Source organism: Cladosporium halotolerans (genome assembly GCF_011745625.1).
Source record: "Cladosporium halotolerans strain TM138-S3 chromosome Unknown Sca6, whole genome shotgun sequence".
NCBI lineage: Eukaryota > Fungi > Ascomycota > Dothideomycetes > Cladosporiales > Cladosporiaceae > Cladosporium > Cladosporium halotolerans.
Window position 1 is genome coordinate 266,266 of NW_027191457.1, and position 17,702 is coordinate 283,967.

The following is a 17,702-nucleotide window of genomic DNA, read 5'->3' on the forward strand; positions in this document are numbered from 1 at the left end:
TCTGGCTCTCCCCGCTAGTAATTTGACCCTCAGGGAGCATGACGCGAATTCGTTTGCTCGTGCTTCCGTTGAGGTCGTACCGACCAGCCCCGCGCGTGAAGGCGGTGTGACAGTCAACGGTTGGGGATGTGCGTCGCCGTTGTGATCGGCGCGTTGGCGATGCTGCAGCCCGAGGGAGGGTCTCACGTCGTTTCGCCGGTCGATTGAGGGGTGCGGTCCACGGAAAGAGCTCATGAGGGGCACGTTTCTTTGGCGCGTCGGACTTCGGAGTTGGCACCGTGGGATATAGATCTTGGTCTCATTATGGTGCTTCAGCACGTGGGGCTGAGATGAGATCGGCGGCGACCCGCGATATCATTGTGGGCGGGTGATCGTTTGGTCGAGACTAGGAGCCGTGAGAAGATCAGTGTCTTTGATGACTTGTGGGTTGCCTGTGGGCAGTCTTCCATGACTCGGTCGATATCGATGCATGGGGATCAATGCAGCTCGATGCCAAGTTCTTGGCCAATTCGAACAGAGTCGACGACGATGGCGACCATCAATCGTCGTTCCCTGAAGTGTAGTGACTTCGCTAGTGCAGTGCGCGCGAATATATCGAGTTGAGCCGTTGCCCGCTCCATGGCCTTTCCGTGACAGAGTTCTCGGTATCCATCAGCTAATCCACTTCGCCTTCCCATCCGGCACCAACTTCCTCAAAGCCTCCACCTGCTTCTCCATGCCCTTCACCCTCGCATTCCTCACCTCCTCGCTCTCCACAATAGTCTTATCCACCCTCCTCCGCCCATCCCCAAACACCACCGTGAAATCACCCACCTCCTCCCCAGCCCCCACAACCTCCGTAGGCGTCAACCGACAAAACCTCCCCACCGTCGCGCCCTCCCAAATCCTCGCCTGAATCCCCACCTCCGTCCCCTCGCCCACCTGCTTCGCCAGCACCTCCGCGCCGCTCTCGACGTTGACCCAGCGCTCGAGCACGACATCGCCCTGCTGGCCCTCCGGCAAGCCGACGACGGCGCCCTCGGAGACGATGCAGTAGGGCCCTATTGTGACGCTGCCGCCTTCGGCGCGGATGCGCGCGTACGGGTGGAGGACGACGTGCTCGGCGATGGTGACGGGGTGCGAGCCGGTGAGCTGCGCTTTATCGGCGATTACGGCTGTGGGGTCGATGGTGCATGGGGGACCGGCGGCTGGGAGGGAGGTGCTGGTTGTGGTTGTGCGTTTTGTTGTGGGCGGGCGGGCGGCCATTGTGGGATGGGATAGTGTCGAGGTGGGTTTGTCCTTTTGGGCGGAAGGGTGTGGTTCGGTTCAGAAGCCGAGGTGGAGTGAAGCGGGCGCGCTGGACGCGCGAACTCACGTGAGCTGCTTTACTGTATTGATGCATGGACTTTTCGCCTTCCAATCAATCACGATAGACTACAGCACATGATGGGAATGTTTGCATTGATTTCGATTCAGTTGTCGCACTCGTGAAATGAGCTAATACTACAGTCGCGAGCCCCCATTGCCTCAGCTAAACCGCCAAAGCCATTCCGTCCAAGGTGTTTAGCGACCTTATGAGAGGTGACTGCCCATGTCGCCTCCCATGATGAATATTGAAGGGCCATGACTGCAAGCTGACACATTGATTACAGGAAAGTGTGCCATCGCGCTTCCTCGCTCATCGACGCTTTCTTCTGCTGACACTTGCGTGCGAGGACATCGGGCTAGACTCTCCTCCGGCGTTGATCATGCCCACGGTTTGAAGGCTGCCAAAGCGACGTTGGCTTCTCAGCGGAGTGGCAGTCGTTTCTGCAACTGTTGACCCTTCCTCCGTAGTAACAGCCTTGCGTTTCGCGGTCTGTGTCAGACGACGAGATTTCATGGCTGGTGTCTCGTGCAGAGTCGCTGATGCCATGTCGGCTTCCATCAGACTGCTGATCGATGGTGACACGGGCTCGGATCCTGCAGACGTCGGTGTCATCGAGTTCAGCTTGCTGTTGTGACGTGCTGCAGGCTCAGGCAGGTCCTTTCTCATAGCCAGGAGTAAGCCCTGGTTGATCTGTGCAACTTTTGCGACCGACCGTTCATCGAGAAGAATATCGTACTGTTGCTATGTCAGTCCGTTTTCATCTTCAAGCGGAAACGAACTCACTTACATGATGTTTGATGTGGGTCATTGGATCGAAAAAGGTGTTCAGTATCGTGCGAATCATCGCCTCATCTTGTGCAGGCACAAACAATGCTTTGCCAGTTGCTCTATAACCTGACTTGTGCGACTTCGCTGCCTGAGTGACGAACCTCTCTTTACGTACCCTGTTGTGTAGGTCACTTGCCGTCTTTTGTTCGATATCTGACCAAGCAGACGGGTTAGTTTATATCGTGTTTAGGCAGGAAGATCACTTACCCAGATCGTTGGACAAGTCCGATTTGGATCTCAGGCCGTATTGAAAAACCCTATACATGACGCGACGCTCAGTAGTGAGTTGCTGCAGCGCTGCAAAAGCATCCGCGTCGCTTTCGGCTAGGATGCAGCCGTAGCAGATGTGCAGATGCTCTTCGTGGAGGCGGGGGTCTTCGTTTCCGACATATCCGTAACAGTGAAGATGCTGCCACGACATGCAACTGAAGCATTGGACCTAGAGAGGGAGTCAGAAAGTGCTCATGAAGGCCAAAGGTATACACGCGTACCATATCACCCTCTTCTTTCCTCAACCCGCATTGACATACGATGATCTCTCCAGAGGCAGTGGTGCCGCCAGCCTTTTGGGCTAGTGCCACTACCTCACTTTGCAGTTCCAGCTTCTTTGATTGGACCCTCTTACGGGTGGCAGAACGGAGCGAGTAGGCAGCGATTTTGAAAGGCGTCTCTATCTCGTCAGGCCCCAAGACCAAGGCGCGTATGGTGGTCGGAGTTGCGGTGCTCGCATCAGGAAACGTATCAGTTGAATTGAAGACGCCTTGAGTCTGAGTGTCCCCTTGCGTGATCTGCTCAGGCTGCATCATGCCATGGAGATCGTCGTTCATATTGTTTACAAGCGATTGCTGAGTGTCCCTGCCGCCCAGAGACAGAGATGCTTCCTTGGTCATTCTGCCACGTGTGACTCTTGAGCTCGGGGACTTGGCTGTATGCGATTTTTTGGACCCAAAAGGCGACAAGGTAATGTTCCGGAGCGGCGTTTCCGGTCTCTCGCTCGGCTTTTGAGGCCGGAGATTCTGGGTGGAGTGATGAGATGGCTTAGAAACGTCGATGTACCGAGAGACTTTGTGTATGAATGCAACTCGATCTGGCACCTGTTGGTACTGGGAATTCTGGTCTGCTTTTGGCTGGAGTCCGCTTATCTTCAAGTTTGAACTATTGCAGTCAGTATTTAGTAGCTCCTCCTCGACGAAAGTACCTACTTGTGATGGCCAGACGCGAAGCTCAAAGCCTCTGAGTATGGCTGCCAATCTTCACTTGACGCAAAGAATAAATCGCTGTCTTCGCAAAGCATGAAGCCATCGACAAGCCTGCTTTTGACCGTTTCACCGTCGTAAATCAGACTCATCGAGATCATTCGCTGGGCTCGCCAGGGGTCAGTCAGTGGTCGCATAAAAGATGCGGTATTGCTTACAAGGCAGCGCCGGTAGATCATTGCACATATCCGCTACTTTACGGAAAAGTTGCTGCAAGGACGTATTGTTTGCATCAGACATGAATGTCTCGTGCTTTGAAGCACTCGTAGCCAACCCGCTCGGGGTTCGCTCTCCCTTTTCGGAGGTGGTGTAATGAATCGTGAAGGTGTATGTCTCGAGCACCTCATTCCGAGACTCTGATGCGGGATGCACCAAGACTTGTACTGCACGAAGCTGGCCACTCTCCAACTCTCGCATGACGCCTTTCTCCTACGATCGGTCAGCTGTGTTGAAAATACCCCCTTGAGGATCATTAGACTCACAAGCCAGTCGAGAAATTGGTCGGCGCGCTTGCTGCGAGCACGTAGAAGGACCGGAAGCTTTGTGTACGGCTTGAACGCATCGTCTCCGCTCGTAGGCATGCGACCTGCTGCAAAATCTTCGTATGGCAAGACCGTGTCCTGCATCTGGTAGATGCGCTGTTCGAAAGCCCTGTCGGGGAAGAGGCCTCTCAAGTAAAGTAGTGTACTCAAGCCCCCGTGAAGCATGGTTTGCACCAGACACAGACTTTGCACCAGATTGACCTGTGTTGCTGTGACTGTCTGGCGCTGAACATTGCGTTGTCGGGCCATTTGCACGTTTGCCATGCTTGGTAGGTGCTGCGGAAATGTTGAGATGGTACTGCCGATGCAGCGAGCGAATGACGCTCACAACGGCGTTGGATGTGATCGAGAAAGAGTCTCGGGGTGTGCAGTGTATGGAAAGCCGGACGAGGCGCAAAGGTAGGTGACGGTGAAGGTGTAGTCACTGAAGGCCAAGCTTCGCAAACGAGGAAAGAGCGACGACCCAGGAAAGCACGCTCGGTGCGGATGTTCTGGCGCAAACCCCCGTCCCTTGTGAGGCAAAGTATTGTCACAATCAAAGCTGCCGGACTGGCGAATCGGGAAGTCACTCCTCGTTTCAAGGCCGGCTGGTCATTATGCAGATGCCCGCAGAGCATCAAACAGCAATGAAGCACGTGCCGATGGACCAGGCATCCACGTGCGCCTCACTATATCAGCCTGCTGACGCGGCTACAAGAACGTGCAAACTCACTTCTACACGCATCTCTTCTAGTTATTTTTGACCTACTTTGCTCCACATCCCCGTTTGTTGTGGGATAATGACGATGCAGCCACCCGTCACTGTCCGACACCTTGTCCGTTCGTCGAAGCCACCTTTGAACGGAAAGGCGTAGTGGAGTCAGTGAGTGCAGTCAAAAGCAGCCTTGCTTGGCCGTAGCAAAGAGCGAAACACATGCATTCATGGCGGGCAATGATGGCTGGAGAAGACCGAGAGACGATGGCGTGACCTGACGCCGAGGATCCGTTGCTCGGCAGACTGCTCACTGTCGGGATTTGCTCGCACTTCTCAAATGATACAAGGACTGTGAAGGCGCACCATCAATCACATCAGATCCCGTAAAGGCTCCCAGAGGTCAGGCGCTGCTGGAATGTATAGCCACCCGGGCAAAGCAGGAACTTGGACTGGTGCGGCATGACCCAGTATAGACATTCATCTCCCGACGATGTAAGCCCCCTGCGCCTCCGACAAGGTCGAGTCTCGAGGATGGGCGCGAACGCGTTATGGAAGCGTAGTGAAAGACGCATGGGACACCCGAGCTGAAGGAGGCTTGCGCCTCGGGGGCCAACTCCGACGATCGGGATTGTGCAAGCCGAGGCCCAATGTACGTTAGACCTCACCTCATGCCCGCAGGCAAGCCAACCTTCACACACTACCTCGATCGCCCAATTTTGGTTGAAGATAATCACCGTCATTGAAGATCGCATCAACTTGATGTCTGCCCAGAAGCTGAGGTCTCGGGAATACATGAAAGGCTTCAATGTTCGAGCTCAGAGCCCGCAAAAGCATGACTCGAAAGTCAGCGGTACCAGATTGCCACCTCGACACGCATTTAAATACCCGTGCTCAAGAGGGTAGCTTTCCTGTGTGTCAGACTAAAGTCGGCCTCCCTTATGCACAAAGGGACATGGATCACCAGCTCAGAAAAAATGGCCACCTTTGCAATCTCTAGTGAGGCTGCAGTCTCTCACTGCAAACGCCCGCATTCATTCGCGAACCACCGCGAAGACCGCCACTACGCCGATCAGTGCAGCTTTGGTCATCGAAGGGCAATAGAACATGTTCGCATGATCAAGATACTATGTTGGCGTTTGCTCGGTCAGCCGATATCCTGCCATTCACTTTCCTGGTTCAGACTCGGCAAACGCGCATTGCTCGACCAATTTGGAGGATCACATCCTGATTGGCTTGTCAGGATCGCGATCCCTGCTTCAATCTTGTTTTCTGATCGTACCTTCCTGTATTGGTGAGCATCTGTGCGCTGTTGCTAGGTTGTGGCAGCCCATCGCGTGCGTCACAACAACCCTCGAACCCCGAGCTAACCTCACCTCACGGTGCGGGGCTGGCGTCTCACACATAAGGAAAGTCTGGGGCTCCAAACCTGCTGCACACTACTCTCCTCTCACCTTGCTCTTCTGAATTTCTTACACCCACAACCGACACGAAATCTGCTCATACCCAATTGCGTCCACAATCGGATTACCCCTTGGACAACACCCTCTGTCGCCGATCACTGAACTCACACCCAAATTCTACGGGCAGCCGCCCACAACCCACAATGGTTTATCGTCAAGACGCGCCGAGCGACCATGACGGTCACGTCGGGCACAGCAACGATAGCCTCCTCGCATCAGCCGACGAGATGGCTGGCAATTACTCGCCGCACACACCAAACAACGCCTCAATGCCGACGCACTTGCGCGAGATTTCCGCAGCACTGGATGATGTGTTGGTTCCTGGGTCCGCGGAAGAAGGCGAAAAGCTGATGGAGGACTATCCGATGCCGGACCAGCCAGAAATTTGGCAACAAGCCGTGCATCCGGACTCCTTTCAGAAGTTTGTCAATGAAGTAGACGACGTCATTCTGGAGACTTTCACAGGAGCTGCAAAGGTCCTCTCCCACGTCAACCCTGACTATTTCATGATGCCTCTCAAGGTGAGACGATGCGAAAAGGCCATATTCCAATGACATCGCTGACACAATGAAGGCTAGAATTGTTTGCATGAAGGTAGACAAGGCCCTGGACATGAAGTATGCCATCGCGCGTGGTTACGTGACCAACCTGCCCTCTTGCAATGAACGTCTCAACGCCATCTGGAAGTCTCGCGCTGGCGAAAGGGTCTTCATGATGTTCTCCATCAGCGGCAGCAAAGAGTTCTGCGCTATGGCGGAGATGACGGGTGGTCTGCAGTCTGGAGATCTCTCTGGATGGAGTAAGCCTGGCTGCATCGGGTAAGTCATTGGATGACTCATTGCAGATCGCCCACGTACTTACAAAAACACAGGGTCATCCCAGTCACCTTCGTTTTCATCAAGGATGTGCCATTCAAGCTCATCAATCATATCAAACATAAGACAAACGGCCAACCCGTCGCTAATATGTGGAACTCAATGCTTTACCACGACAATACTGGCTATCACGTCGCCAGAATCTACGCTCGGCACCCTGTCCTAAGCACCCTGTTGGCAACGTCGCCTCAGCATATGCAGATCTCTTACAAAGCACAGCTTCGTATCCCAGGCAGCGACAAGTCAAACTACAGCGCTAGCAGCTACAGCTCCCACAACGATAAATCCTACGATCCTCGTTCGGCCACACAGGTCTCTATCCGCCGCAGCGACGACCGCGGTCAGTGGAGTGGGACTGATCGTCGCGCGATTCAAGATCAACCATGGCGCCGTAACAACACCCAGACTGCTTCTCGTCTTTCACCTCATCTCTCGGCGAGTGGCGGAAATGTATCTCCTACTCCCGCCCAGAAGCGCGCCCAAGGATTTTTGGAGCCCACGTCAAGCCCCTTCAACGCTCTGCCACCATTCAAGCCTATGAATAATAACTATCCAGCAAAGTCAATCACCACCCGCCCAACAGGCTCTTTCATCACTGCTGATGAGCGTATGCTCGCCAATTTCCCTGGCTTCCAAGGCGCACGCAAGTCAAATGGCGATCCGTCGACGCAGAACCGCGCCGCCGGCCACAAAACGGCTCGTAGCCCCGCTGTGGGTGGTGGCGTTGGCCATATTGCAGCTCGCGACGGGCACGGTACTCGCACCGACAACCCGGAGGCTCCACTGAACTACAAGACCGATGCCCGCCATGCAAACGACAGAGCTCCAAGTGCTAAACAGAGCAGTGCATTTGGTGTCCAGTGGCAAGCAGACGGACGTGGTGCGAGAGTGCCTATCTTCATCGACACGCAGCTCTCAGGTCTGGGCCTAAGCTTCAACAGCAGTCCTTCAAACAGTGACCGCAGTGATCAAAGACCTGCTGCGAAACAGATGGCAGGAGAACGCATTCATTATCCGTCTCCGGCGACGTCTTTCGAGAGTGAGGCCCGCTCTCAGGCTCAGGGATTGCCAAAGCCACATGGGCAGGGCTTTACCACACCCTCTCCGCCGACCTATCACAACAGGGGGCCTTATCAGCACCAATTCGCCAGGCCAGGCCCTCAGTCTTCGCAATCTGCAAACTTCAGCGGCTTTCTGAAAGGCTCGCGTGACAGTCATAAGCGTCAGAACAGGCGTGGAAACCCGATCAAGCAAAGCCAGTCGATGCCGCTCATGATCCCTTCAAAGATGGCCTATCCGTCATCTCCGGCACTTCGCATTCAGACATCTGGAATCACTCCGAGCCCGGCAAGGAGCTCGCTTTCTTCTTCAGGCATTGATGGCTGGGCCGCGCCGACACCGACACACCCTTCATTCGCGCCGAACCCTGCGAATGATCACATTCCATTGTCCTCTATACTGAACAATCCATACAGCCCCGACAAGATCAACAGGTTTCTGGACTTGGAAGAGCAGTATGCTTATCACCAATCGAACATGTATCTCCTGGATTACAAGATCTACCAGCAAGAGATCGCAAGGGGGATGAAAAAAGACGAATACTATGAAACGAAGCTAAACCGAAAGTTTCATTGTTCAATCAGCTGCTTGATCGAGATGCAAAAGAAGATGTCCCAGAAGGAGCATGATGAAGTTCGCCGCGAACTCGCTGAAAAGGCGTTCGCTCACTCAAGCGACACAAGCAGCCGCGCGGAATCTGTCAGTTCCGACGACCCCTTCGCATGGCCTGGTCAAGTCTCTGGCTCTGCATTCGAAAAAACAATCGCCCCGCCAAAGTACGATGAGCATGGCGACATCTCCCGCTCGGCCTCCATTAATCACGCTGGAAAGCCAAGCAATATGACCCAGGTCCTGCGTCACCGCCGCGGCGGCGTCTACGATACCAAAAAGTCCAGCTTCACCGGCTCTTTCGATGCCCGCATCGCTGCCAGCGTCGACAAGCTGCTCGAAAGCCCCACTCGCGAGGACAAGCAGCCCTCCGACCTGCTTCTACGTCGCTGGAACCGCCCCAATCAAAGCCCGTCAAACGACTTAACGGAAAACGCGCCGATTGCCCCGCCGGCGTACAATGGCTCATCTACTGTCCAGGGTTCTGACAGCGACTCGTTCAGTTTCAAGCACATGTCTCCGGTCAGCGTCACCGAAGAGGAAGACGATGTCTTCGCACCGCGTGGCCGCGGCTACTGGAACCCCAACCCGATCCGTGGCGTCTCTCAGGCTAGCTTCCACGGCGGCATCGGTCTCAAGAATGAGTATTGGGAGTACAAGTAAAGTACTCTGATCCCCCAACAACTAACAACGAACGAGTCTGGCTTTTGTCGCATGGATCGTCCGTTGTCTCGGCATAACCTCTTCACTACCATCGGAAGCAACGTAAGGCTTGCCAGACTTTACCGCAACACCGCCTTTCAACAAAGCGGCCAGCGTACTCCACTCTCTTCTGTCCGCATCAACTGCAGGCAACACACACTAGACATTTTTCCTTTTGTTAGCGTTCTCATCCGTTCTCATCAACAACAGGCTTGCAACAACGACGCTGTAACAGCAGTACAGCATAATACTCACAACCGTCCTTTCGACCAGAAAACTTCGAAAACCCCCCAAAAAACAAACGAAAGCAAATTGGTACATCAGGATCAAATCAAAGCAAAGAACCAGCAACCAAGTATACATATTTACCAGCATCACTTTCTCATTCTCCATCCCCGGCATGCAGCACACTTCCTCATCCGTCGGATTCTCGACTCCGACTAACGAAGGAGCGAAGTGGCACAGCAATTCTAATCCGGACAAATGTGACTTTTGATTTTTTTTTTTTGGTATTCTCTGTTCTGTCGCGCGACTCGAAGGACCTTCGCCCCGCGGACGACATGTGTTCTGATTTTTGGTGTTGCCGCGGGGCACAGTGTTTCTGTTTGTTAGGTAGCGTAGCGACGAGAAATTAAAAAAACACTATTGAAGTCCGAGAAATCGATCGTTCGCTGTCTTCAATCCCGGCTGTGACATTTTCGTTATTGTCGGCGAGGAATTGCGCACGTAGGGCAGGCATGCTTATCGGAAAGATTACAAGGCAGTAAGGCATTCGGCTAGATATGTGGTATGTGTATCTTTGAACATCGCGCGCGCGGTTGCTTGAGAATCGGACAATTGACCAAATGCAAGAAAAGAAGAAAAAGCAACGCCGCGCTGGTAACAGTCGCTCGCAAGAAAGAAGTCGCGCCGTGAAGCACGAAAATGTATCTAGAAGCCGACAAAGTGAGATCCCAAGCCCTCGTCCTCTCAGATCTGTCGGCCTGCATTTTCTACCGCGGTTGGTCCTTCATGAGTTCTTAGGCCGACTGAGGACCCGCACCGTCTCATCGATCAACTCCGGGAACGTCGCCGCGAACTCCGGCCCGAGGCTCCAGCTTTCGAGCCGGCGGACGTGCTCTTCGAACGCCGGGCTGATGTCAACGGACGGCGGGTCCTCGGGACTCGCGGCGGGCGTGACGACCGTGCAAGTGGAAGGTGGGTAGGGCCAGTTGACGTTGACGGTGTAGGTGAAGGTGACGAAAAAGTCGTCGAACTTGACGCGTGTGCCGGGCGTGCGGGCCATGATCAGCTTGCGGCGCATCGATGGGTGCGGCAGGTAGCTGATCCAGACGGCGTGGTTGTGCTCCTGCGCCTCGGGCGTGGGCCGCGCCCAGGGCGGGCAGCGGTCCAGGCACGGCTGACAGGGGCAGATGAACCAGCGCGCGAGGTAGTACATGCCGTAGAAGACGCCGATGCGCTCGGGGAGGCGATCGATGTCAGGAAATTTGGAGAGGATGTCGACGAGCAGTGGGGAGAGGAAGTCTGCTGAAGAGCGTTTGTTGAATTCAGGATGGGTGAGGAGGTACAGTGAGGGTTTCTCTGGGGCGATGCCTTGGTAGACGGGTGTTCCTGCTGCGACCTGCGCGTGGCGAGATTTGACGAAGTCCCCCAAAAGGTTGTCGAGTGGACAGGTCATGATTTGGTGGTTGATGATTTGCGCGGCTGCATCGCTTGCCACGTACGGGCTCTTGGGGTTCGTCAATGGCGAGCTGTGTTGCTGCTCGAGAAGAAAATTGAGTCCGAGACGCTCGCCACTACTCTCGCCTTGTTGCTGCATCTGCGCCGGGGGAGCAGATCGCTGTGGCTCGTAGGGACCGCTATGCGGTGGATAGTGTTGGTGTGTCTGAGGCTCTGAAACTGGGGACCACTTCCGTACCATGCTCGCCTCTTGACCGTGATACACAGGCGGGTTACCGGCCGGTGATCCTGTTGTGCTGGAATTGTGGGGCGAGCGCAGGTCTGGATGCAGGTGCTGTTGGGGCGTCGGAGCATGTTCGTGATGCTGATGTTGCTGCTGAGCCGGCGGGGGTTGGTAGTGAGAGTAATGGGACGGCGTGGAGTGACCTGCGGTGGGTGGCAGCGGGCTCTGCTGGGCGGTCAAGGCGGCAAGTTCTGTAGCATGAGAGGTCAGCACAGCCCTCGAGCGTGATGTCTCCGAGCCATCCATACCATTGAGTCCCGTCTGGCCCAGCTCGCGATTGCCGACGATGCCCGCGACGGCAGCCAGCCGCTTCCGCAGCTCTTCGCATTCCTGCAGCGCGCGGTCTCTGTCTGCCAGCGCCCGTTGGAGCTCCTGGTAGGGCTGCTGGTTTTCTAACTCTCGAATCCGGGCCTCGAGGCCTTCAATGGTGTTTTTCGTGCGCTCGCGGATCGCTCGTTGAGCTTCGCGGTCGTTGGCGCGCTTCTTAGCCAGCTGCTCGGGCGTCAGGTTGGCCACGCCGCGCGAGCCCGGCTGACCAGCCTTGCGTTTGCGTCCATTGGGAGCGGCGGAGTTGTTCGGAGTCGGGATGTGGTGTTGCGATGGCTGATGCTGGAGCGGCGGCGGCGCGTGCGGTGGCGGGCCGGCGGACGAGAGGGCAGCCTGCGCGGTCTGCTGATAGTCGTGGTGTTGAGCAGGCGGCGGATGGTGGTTTGGCGGCGGCAGAGGGTAGGGCGAGGGCGAGGGGTGGGGAGGATGCGGGTTCATGGCTGGCTGCTGCGAGTGAGACGCTGGGCATGGGCGTGCAAGATTCATGCGAATAATGAACTGGCAGCTGCTGCGATTCATGGCCACCCTTAGCTTCAGGCCTGCCGCAGCGCCGAACTTTCACCCCGCTTAGTGCTCCTTCGCGGCAAGCAACAAACCCTAAGCACACGGCCGGCCTCACGCGGCAACGGACGACGGGAGAAACTCCGTCAGATGGTCACTGTGTCGAGCTGCCGAAATCGCGATCTCAATCGCAAAGGGGGCGAACATCTGTATCAGACTGTGGTTAACATGGAGACGGGACGGCTCATCTTTGCCGCCTTCACAAGCCGGACTTCCAGACATAATTCATTGCACGTTTTTAGTAGTATGTACATAGTCTACAGACAGAGCGGCTGTTCTCTGTCAGCCATTCGAGACGTGATAATGCAGCACACTCCCAGCGTCACTGGACAATGTCCTCAAGCTTGGCGCATCGCCTCTGGCCTGGAAGCCTGTGATAGATCGAGCTTCTAGCGCGTCACCCGCGTCTGCCGCTGGCCTCCTCACAACGGAGCTCAGACTCTGTTCGCTCTCCAGGCCGCTCTGGTGCATGTACGGCGTCACTGCGCGGGAGAAAGCCGTGCGAGCTGTGACTGGGCTAGGGATGCTGGATCCGGAGCTGGCGGTTTGCGGGCGGTCGGGCGTGGCAAAGTGCAGCACACTCCCTGCAGTCTCTGAAAGGGCGATGCTTATGGTGTCCGCGCTTATCGTCGAAGAGCCATCGCTGCCAGCCTGTGCTCGTATCTCCGCCACAATGTCCGCCGAAAGCGAACCGATCCCTTCGAGTAGCTGCGCAAAAGTGGCCATGAGCTCGTTGAAGTCCTGCTCGGAGCACGGCTGACCAGAGAAGCGCGCTTTCTCATACATTGCTAGAAAGTCGTGGGCGACGGAAGGGGGATTGACGAGGCCAAGATAGGAAAGCTGTGTGAGGTATTCCCGCAGACCCATCGTCTTCTGGCGGCGCAGAGTTTCCACCACCACGGGGTCTGCGAGCTGCTGCTCTGCTTCATTGAACAGCCCGGCCTCTGCGTTCGGGTCGGGCGGTGCGACACTGACAGCTCTCGCTTCGATCAGATGCGGCAGCTCAGCAATGACCGTCGCAAACTGCAGATTTCCCAGCACCTCACCCCTCGCCTGCGCCGGGGCGGTCCAGCCAGCGTGCTGTATATCTCCCCAGGGCGGTTTAGCCGGGTCTATCACGATAGTCGAGCCGACTGTCCAACGCTCGCGGTTGAAGCCGCCAGCGCCTTGGTCCTCATCTGTCAGCCACCCTTCCTTCTCCGCCCGCACAATCTCTCCCATAGTGTCTCTCGGCCTCGATTCCCACGCGATTACTGCGCTGCGCTCCAGCTGCGACGCGATCATCTTGCGCACATTCCTTCCCACCTCTCCATCTTCGACGGGTATGTAAGCTTTTCCCACGCCAGCGAGGACCGAGCGGTTCGTGTACAAGCGCGAGGAGTAGATGAAGATGGCTATGATGGCCGTGAGGACGTAGGTGCCACCGATGACGAAGACATATTGGTAGGCTTCGCTGCTGATTGCCGTCCAGAGGAGAGTGCCTGGTGTGATCGCGAGGATTACCAGGGTGAGCAAGAAAAGGGTGGTGTAAGTGGTGCTGTAGAAGATGCGGAAGAAGGGAATACGAAACGGGAGCACGTGGCCAGGGCGACGGCGGCGAAGCTGCGACAGCCGGTGTAGAAGAGTCGTCAAGGAGAAGTAGGCGGGTGGCATCTTCACGGGGCGGCGCCGATCAAGTGGGTGCGCTTGCGAGAGGGTTGTTCCAGTTGGGGATGCGCATAACGGATGGAATGACTAGATAGTCGCGCATGCTGTTGTACGTCTGCCCGTCTGACAATGCCCGTATACTGAGCTCTGCATGGGTAGTGGTTGTCGGCTGTTCATTGCGAGGTTCAAGACCGAGCTCGTTCGCCGCAGCTGCAAACAATCTACGCGACCCGAGCGCCGATGACGATCGCTGCCGAGGCGCCACCGCGACAGCCAGTTAAGATTTGATGACGACCCAATCAATTTTACTGCCACTACCCCAGCGCGCCGTTTGGCGGGGCCGTCTCAAGCATTTTGAGCATCCCGGTGTCCTTCCACTGATGAAACCAAACACGACGGGTTGAGGATATCGCAGCAGTGCTTCGGACAAGTCGAGACAGCTTCTATCAACTGCAGGTTCCAAACCAATGCCCAGTAATCATTTTGGAGTGTGGCGTCACAGTGCCATTCTTTCGTATCTGGATCCCATACCTGCCGAGTTACATTGAAAGTAAACGATTTAGTTTCTCGTGTTCACAGTGCCGATCACCGCATGGGAATACGACATGTCTATTTTCTGCATCATGGCTACTGCAACGGTGGGCGCACTACACGAAGCGGGAGATCGAGGGTCGAGGCAAAGTTTCCAGGTCTCACCTCGGCTTGGCGAAGCACGACATCCCATCTCACCTCGTCCGTGGGCAACACCGATGCCCTTGTTCGCACGCCATACATCTACTCTGCGGGTGGTGTAGATAGTGGCGTCCAAACCCGTATTGCTCCGCCGGAACCATGCTGCCGGCGTCTCTGGAACCTCTGGACATCCGCGCATCCCGCATGTAACCAGCGTTTAGAGCCTGTACTACGAAACGCTGCCCAGCGATAGGTTGGCGCCTGGAAGCACCCAACTGACTGCTGCGGCCACAATGGATATGTCCGGTACGTTGCTCCCCTGTCGACCATCTCCTCAATTGTCATGTTTGAGCATGGCTGTGGCCTCTTTGAACCCTTTTCTAACCACCGACACAGGCTTCTGGGGCGACTTGGCCCTCAAGGTCTTAGTCAACGTCAGCCCTTCTGTGCAATGGGCAAACAAGGTTGCAGAGCCTTGGCTTGGTCTCCCATATGGCGTCTATCTTCACAGTGGGCGGCCAAGGAGGCAGCGTACTCTTACCATGGCTTCCGCGCCTTCCGTTGACGACTCTATCTGGCAACGCTTTCAAGCCCTCGCTGCTCTCGGCACTGAGCCACGCTGCGAGCAACAGCCCGACTGTGGATTTCTCTCAAAGCTCCCTCTAGATGTCCGCATGATTATATACGACCTTGTACTCGGTGGCTCTACCCTTCATGTCTCAGCCGGAGACAATCACTCTCGAATCTATCATTTCATTTGTCTAGTACCCGACCGGATTACACAGTCTCAGATTCACGGCCAATGCCACCAACTGAGTATACACCGACCTTCGTCCGCACCTAGAGAAAACTTCCCACACCCAACTGGCTTCCTTCCCTTGCTCGTCACTTGCAGACAAATCTACTCGGAGGCGATCAACACACTTTACAGCTCCAACAGATTCGAGTTCACCCAGATACATACCGCTTTCCGCTTCCTCACTCGCATGATACCACAGCCACGACTACCAGCAATCCGTCACTTGGTTCTGAAAATGGCCGTACCCCGCCATCCGCATCTGAACAGCCGCACAAAACGCGACTGGGATGATCTATTCAAGCTATTCTCCAACGAGATGTCCGGCTTGCAATCTCTGTACTTGACACTGGGCATGCTGGAGCAAGTCAAGCAGACAATTCGCGACACTCCGGACTCCGAAGGCGCTCTGTGGATCAAGCCGATGATGGAGATGGCAACCGACGGCTTTGCAAGACGAGGCTGCAAGACACAGCTTGTCATCGACGGCTTCTCTCACGACCTGGTACAGATTTATCAGGCAACGAAAGTAGGCCGAGAGGATGTCTTCCCAGAGATGCGTCTCGAGGGTGCGTGCACGACACTCCATCAACGAATCAGAGTGTCTTTGGGCGGACAGGGATGAAGCGGAGGACAGCAGATTCCCCAGATATGAGTTACGATGTTCCGACTTCGCGAAGGATACACACCCTTCTTTATCATGCCTTTTTCGAACTATCCTGGAGACTATACTTCTTCATCTTGGACACACGACAGCCGAAGCTGTCGCACACATCTTCGTATCCATCCTTGATCCGCCCTGATCCTTGGATCACACTGCTCTAGGCTGGAGGAACCCAGTTTCAAACATACACGGGACGAAACTTCACTTAACAATCTTCATCGACCGGTCAGATGGCCGAGTGGTTATGGCGCTAGCTTCAGGTGGTCTTGAAAGCTACTTGCTAGTGGAGCAATCCTCGTGGGTTCGAGTCCCACTCTGATCATTATCCTTTTGATCTTCACGAGAGGAGACCGGGGAAGTCTCCGTACGCCTCAGAGTTTGAAGACCAAAACTGCAAGTCCTAATCTTTTGGATCTCGACAACATCAGATGTACGCAGCAACAGCAAAGACAAAACAACAGTATTCGAAGCAGCCGATGGTAGCCGATTCTAATCTATCTATCCACTTCTTTTTCTTCACGCCTTCGTATCCACCGACCCAGATCCACCCATCCCGGCTCAATCGCGGTATAGCCCTACGACATGCCCACAAACCCTCGTCCCGTCCCCCCAGATCTCAGATGGCAGAGTACATGGGTCATGCAACCGTCTCTCGCCTCATGCACAGCATTGGTGGTTTAGTGGTAAAATTGGCCGTTGCCATTGGGCGCTCTCGATCCTCCCTCAAGACTCCGATAGATTCGGCCAGCCCCGGGTTCGATTCCCGGCCGATGCAAGGCACGCTCGTAGGAGCTTTCTCTTTTTGTTTTTGCACAGCCTTACGACCCGGGTGCGTTGGTGGAGTGTTAAGCGATGTTTCCAGGCGTTGCGCCAAGCCTTTGCCCACCGGCGGCTTTCACCCACCAGTCCAGCGGGACTGTCGCTGAGGCATCCTTTTGCATGAACATGTCGCTCTACTGCACATAAACGGCTTTACCTGCTCTCTTGATTACGTCATCAAACTAAGCTGAGTGGCGCAGCGGAAGCGTAAGTTGATTCTTCAATCATTCATTCATCAATTCACATGCTAACATCAAATAGGCGCCGGGCTCATAACCCGGAGGGCAATGGATCGAAACCATTCTCAGCTACTATCTTTTTTGTGGATTTTACTACTTTGCCAGCTTTTATGTAAAATACTTTTGGTGGAGTCTACCTTATCATGGTTGCGCTCATAGACGTGTCTTGTGGGTGATGAACACCATGGTTCGAACTCGTATTTGTCGGGTCATTCACGTGCCGGTATGTCCCTCATAGGGCCATGAAAGACATATGCAGGATAGGGAGTAAGCCTTGAGTCTATCCATGCTTGGCTTTTCGAAGGGTTTGAACTAGAGAAGCGTTCAGAGAACAGGCAGTTGAATCTACAGCTATTCCGTGCACGCGCAATGACTGCCAATCAAGAGCTTCAAAACCTCAGAACAAGCCGTTCAACACCGGTTGGGCAATATTTCAACGACCATATTATGAGAAGCGAATAGGTAGTTTGACCCAAGGCAGCGAAATTGCAAAGTATGGAGGGTTCATGGCAAGGCGTGCGAATGGCTTCACGACGCGTCGAGGGACTAGGTTTCCGTCGCGTCTATCTGCAAGGCTGCATGCTGCAGTAGGAAATTGGCGTATTTCGTGCGAAGTCTAGGTAAAGTACGGGTACAAATGT

General features: G+C 55.0%; 6 protein-coding genes across 6 annotated transcripts; 2 read left to right on the top strand and 4 right to left on the bottom strand.

Moving 5' to 3' along the window:
* Positions 1-651: 651 nt before the first annotated feature.
* On the bottom strand, positions 652-1,245 carry WHR41_02427 (uncharacterized protein; the record flags this gene model as incomplete). Its single annotated transcript, XM_069371033.1, has 1 exon — positions 652-1,245. The coding sequence occupies one exon, from the start codon at positions 1,243-1,245 to the stop codon at positions 652-654; it is 594 nt and encodes a 197-aa protein (XP_069231948.1).
* Positions 1,246-1,432: 187 nt separating this feature from the next.
* Positions 1,433-4,555, bottom strand: WHR41_02428 (uncharacterized protein). Its single transcript, XM_069371034.1, has 7 exons — positions 3,915-4,555; positions 3,591-3,861; positions 3,379-3,541; positions 2,668-3,331; positions 2,384-2,615; positions 2,136-2,329; positions 1,433-2,083 (listed from the first exon to the last, which is right to left on the bottom strand). Exons 1-7 carry the CDS (start codon positions 4,236-4,238, stop codon positions 1,658-1,660), a joined length of 2,274 nt encoding a protein of 757 aa, XP_069231951.1. The 5' UTR covers positions 4,239-4,555; the 3' UTR covers positions 1,433-1,657.
* An 854-nt stretch (positions 4,556-5,409) lies between these two features.
* WHR41_02429 (uncharacterized protein) lies at positions 5,410-9,334 on the top strand (the record flags this gene model as incomplete). The annotated part of the gene is made up of 3 exons (XM_069371035.1): positions 5,410-6,649; positions 6,702-6,946; positions 7,000-9,334. The coding sequence occupies exons 1-3, from the start codon at positions 6,272-6,274 to the stop codon at positions 9,332-9,334; spliced, it is 2,958 nt and encodes a 985-aa protein (XP_069231952.1). The 5' UTR covers positions 5,410-6,271.
* Positions 9,335-10,111: 777 nt separating this feature from the next.
* WHR41_02430 (uncharacterized protein) lies at positions 10,112-12,101 on the bottom strand (the record flags this gene model as incomplete). Its single annotated transcript, XM_069371036.1, has 2 exons — positions 10,112-11,527; positions 11,585-12,101. 2 exons carry the CDS (start codon positions 12,099-12,101, stop codon positions 10,383-10,385), a joined length of 1,662 nt encoding a protein of 553 aa, XP_069231759.1. The 3' UTR covers positions 10,112-10,382.
* Positions 12,102-12,506: 405 nt separating this feature from the next.
* On the bottom strand, positions 12,507-13,877 carry dlt1 (Defect at low temperature protein 1; the record flags this gene model as incomplete). The annotated part of the gene is made up of 1 exon (XM_069371037.1): positions 12,507-13,877. One exon carries the CDS (start codon positions 13,875-13,877, stop codon positions 12,507-12,509), a length of 1,371 nt encoding a protein of 456 aa, XP_069231758.1.
* Positions 13,878-14,630: 753 nt separating this feature from the next.
* Positions 14,631-17,431, top strand: WHR41_02432 (uncharacterized protein). Its single transcript, XM_069371038.1, has 3 exons — positions 14,631-14,849; positions 14,940-17,029; positions 17,084-17,431. The coding sequence occupies exons 1-2, from the start codon at positions 14,837-14,839 to the stop codon at positions 15,962-15,964; spliced, it is 1,038 nt and encodes a 345-aa protein (XP_069231761.1). The 5' UTR covers positions 14,631-14,836; the 3' UTR covers positions 15,965-17,029; positions 17,084-17,431.
* Positions 17,432-17,702: the final 271 nt, after the last annotated feature.

Coding starts and splice junctions, on each gene's coding strand:
- WHR41_02428 (XM_069371034.1), bottom strand. CDS start 4,238: ATGGCAAACGTGCAAATGGCCCGACAACGCAATGTTCAGCGCCAGACA. Junction 3,332..3,378: donor TTCGCGTCTGGCCATCACAA/GTAGGTACTTTC, acceptor TGACTGCAATAG/TTCAAACTTGAAGATAAGCG. Junction 2,084..2,135: donor TGACCCACATCAAACATCAT/GTAAGTGAGTTC, acceptor ACATAGCAACAG/TACGATATTCTTCTCGATGA.